This window comes from Colobus angolensis, unplaced genomic scaffold (assembly GCF_000951035.1).
Source record: "Colobus angolensis palliatus isolate OR3802 unplaced genomic scaffold, Cang.pa_1.0 Scaffold12, whole genome shotgun sequence".
Taxonomy (NCBI): Eukaryota; Metazoa; Chordata; class Mammalia; order Primates; family Cercopithecidae; genus Colobus; species Colobus angolensis.
The window spans coordinates 1,433,283-1,435,106 of record NW_012113141.1 but is presented as its reverse complement, the minus strand read 5'-3'; the positions used below and the strand labels follow the sequence as shown (position 1 = coordinate 1,435,106).

The 1,824-nt window shown below is 37.3% G+C and overlaps 1 protein-coding gene across 1 annotated transcript in view; it reads left to right on the top strand.

Moving 5' to 3' along the window:
- Positions 1 to 1,824, top strand: part of SLC25A16 (solute carrier family 25 (mitochondrial carrier), member 16) — a 40,157-nt gene that overhangs the window by 32,428 nt on the left and 5,905 nt on the right. The window contains exons 5-6 of the mRNA XM_011929419.1: positions 832 to 953; positions 1,200 to 1,266. Coding sequence (XP_011784809.1) covers positions 832 to 953; positions 1,200 to 1,266 — 189 coding nt within the window. The remainder of the gene's footprint in view (positions 1 to 831; positions 954 to 1,199; positions 1,267 to 1,824) is intronic.

The window sequence follows — 1,824 nt, the reverse complement described above, 5'->3', positions numbered from 1 at the left end:
TAACCTCCGCCTCCTGGGTTCAAGTGATTCTCTTGCCTCAGCCTCCCAAGTTGCTGGATTACACGTGCTCGCTACCATGCCCGGCTAATTTTTGTATTTTCAGTAGAGATGGGGTTTCACCCTGTTGGCCAGGCTGGTCTCCAACTCCTGACCTCGGGTGATCTGTCCACCTCAGCCTCCCAAAGTGCTGGGATTATAGGCGTGAGCACCACGCCTGGCCTATTAAACCCCTTTTAGCCAGTAACCAGACAACTTGTAACATGGGAAAAGGAATTAAGAAATAGATGGAGTTGGGCTGGGTGTAGATTACTTATGATACCTAATATAATGTAAATGCTATGTATATATTTGTTATACTATATGGTTTAGGAAACAGTGACCAAAAAATCTGTATGCGTTCAGTACAGATGCAACCATTGTAGACCTCACTACGTTCTCCATCAATGGTTGCTTGAATCCGTGGATGTGGAAACCATGGATCAGGAGGACTTACTGTGTTTCCTTTCTGATGTCTTAACTGGGAATACATAAATAGTAGAATAATTGTTTTAAAAAAAAATCTCATGATTCCCTTACACTGTACAGTGTACCATTTTGGTGCTGACAGTATAACTTCACAGTGAGAACTTGAAAATATTTTTTGCAAACTGACCCTTCACTTACTAGGTTGTTTTTGCATCTAGTGATATGGTATAATTCTATCAGTAATATCACCTTTGATTTTATTGGGTTTTCACCATTGCCATAATATTTAGAATAATGCCAATGATAGAGGAATATATGTATATATCAAATTTTTTTTTTACCTTTAAGTTTCTACTTTCTTTTCAGGTATGACAGCAGTTATCTGTACTTACCCTCTTGACATGGTTAGGGTCCGCCTAGCATTCCAGGTGAAAGGGGAACACACCTATACAGGAATTATTCATGCATTCAAAACAATTTATGCACAGGTATTTCATATTTACCTTCCTCATCTATAACATGCCCTTTTACACTTAGGAAAATATTTTGAATGTCATATAAATAATTATTCTTTTATTTATTGATGTTAATAACAATAATTATGAAAGCACATCTTTGTGTTTCAGGGTGGATCCCAGAATAATTTTTCTGTTATAAAGTGTGATTTTTGTTCTTTGATGTTTATGATAATGAGCACAATGTAATCTCACTTGCAATTTTCCTTCACTCAAAAGGAAGGTGGTTTCTTTGGATTTTACAGAGGTCTGATGCCTACTATTTTAGGAATGGCTCCATATGCAGGTATGTTTCAAATTTGCCAGAATCCTAATTTGCATGTTTAAAATTTGTTACCTTTTTTTTCTTTTTTTTTCTGAAACGGTGATATAAAAAGATGCTGTCTGTTAAGTACTTTTAATAGGAAATGATTTATGCATGGTCACATAATATTAATGTCTTGGATATAAAGATAACTATTTGTATACGATAAGTAGAAAATTACTTTACATCTTTTTCTTAATATGTGAGCCAGCTGTAGTCTTATTAACACACACGTTAGATGATGTTAAACATTTAGTTTTTATGAGCATGTTAATTAAAAATAGGAGTTGAAAAGTGGTTTTTGTCTCATTATAAATAATGAAGACTTGGCCGGGCGCGGTGGCTCAAGCCTGTAATCCCAGCACTTTGGGAGGCCGAGATGGGTGGATCACGAGGTCAGAAGATCAAGACCATCCTGGCTAACATGGTGAAACCCCGTCTCTACTAAAAAAATACAAAAAATTAGCCGGGCATGGTGGCGGGCGCCTGTAGTCCCAGCTACTCGGGAGGCTGAGGCAGGAGAATGGCATGAACCCGGAA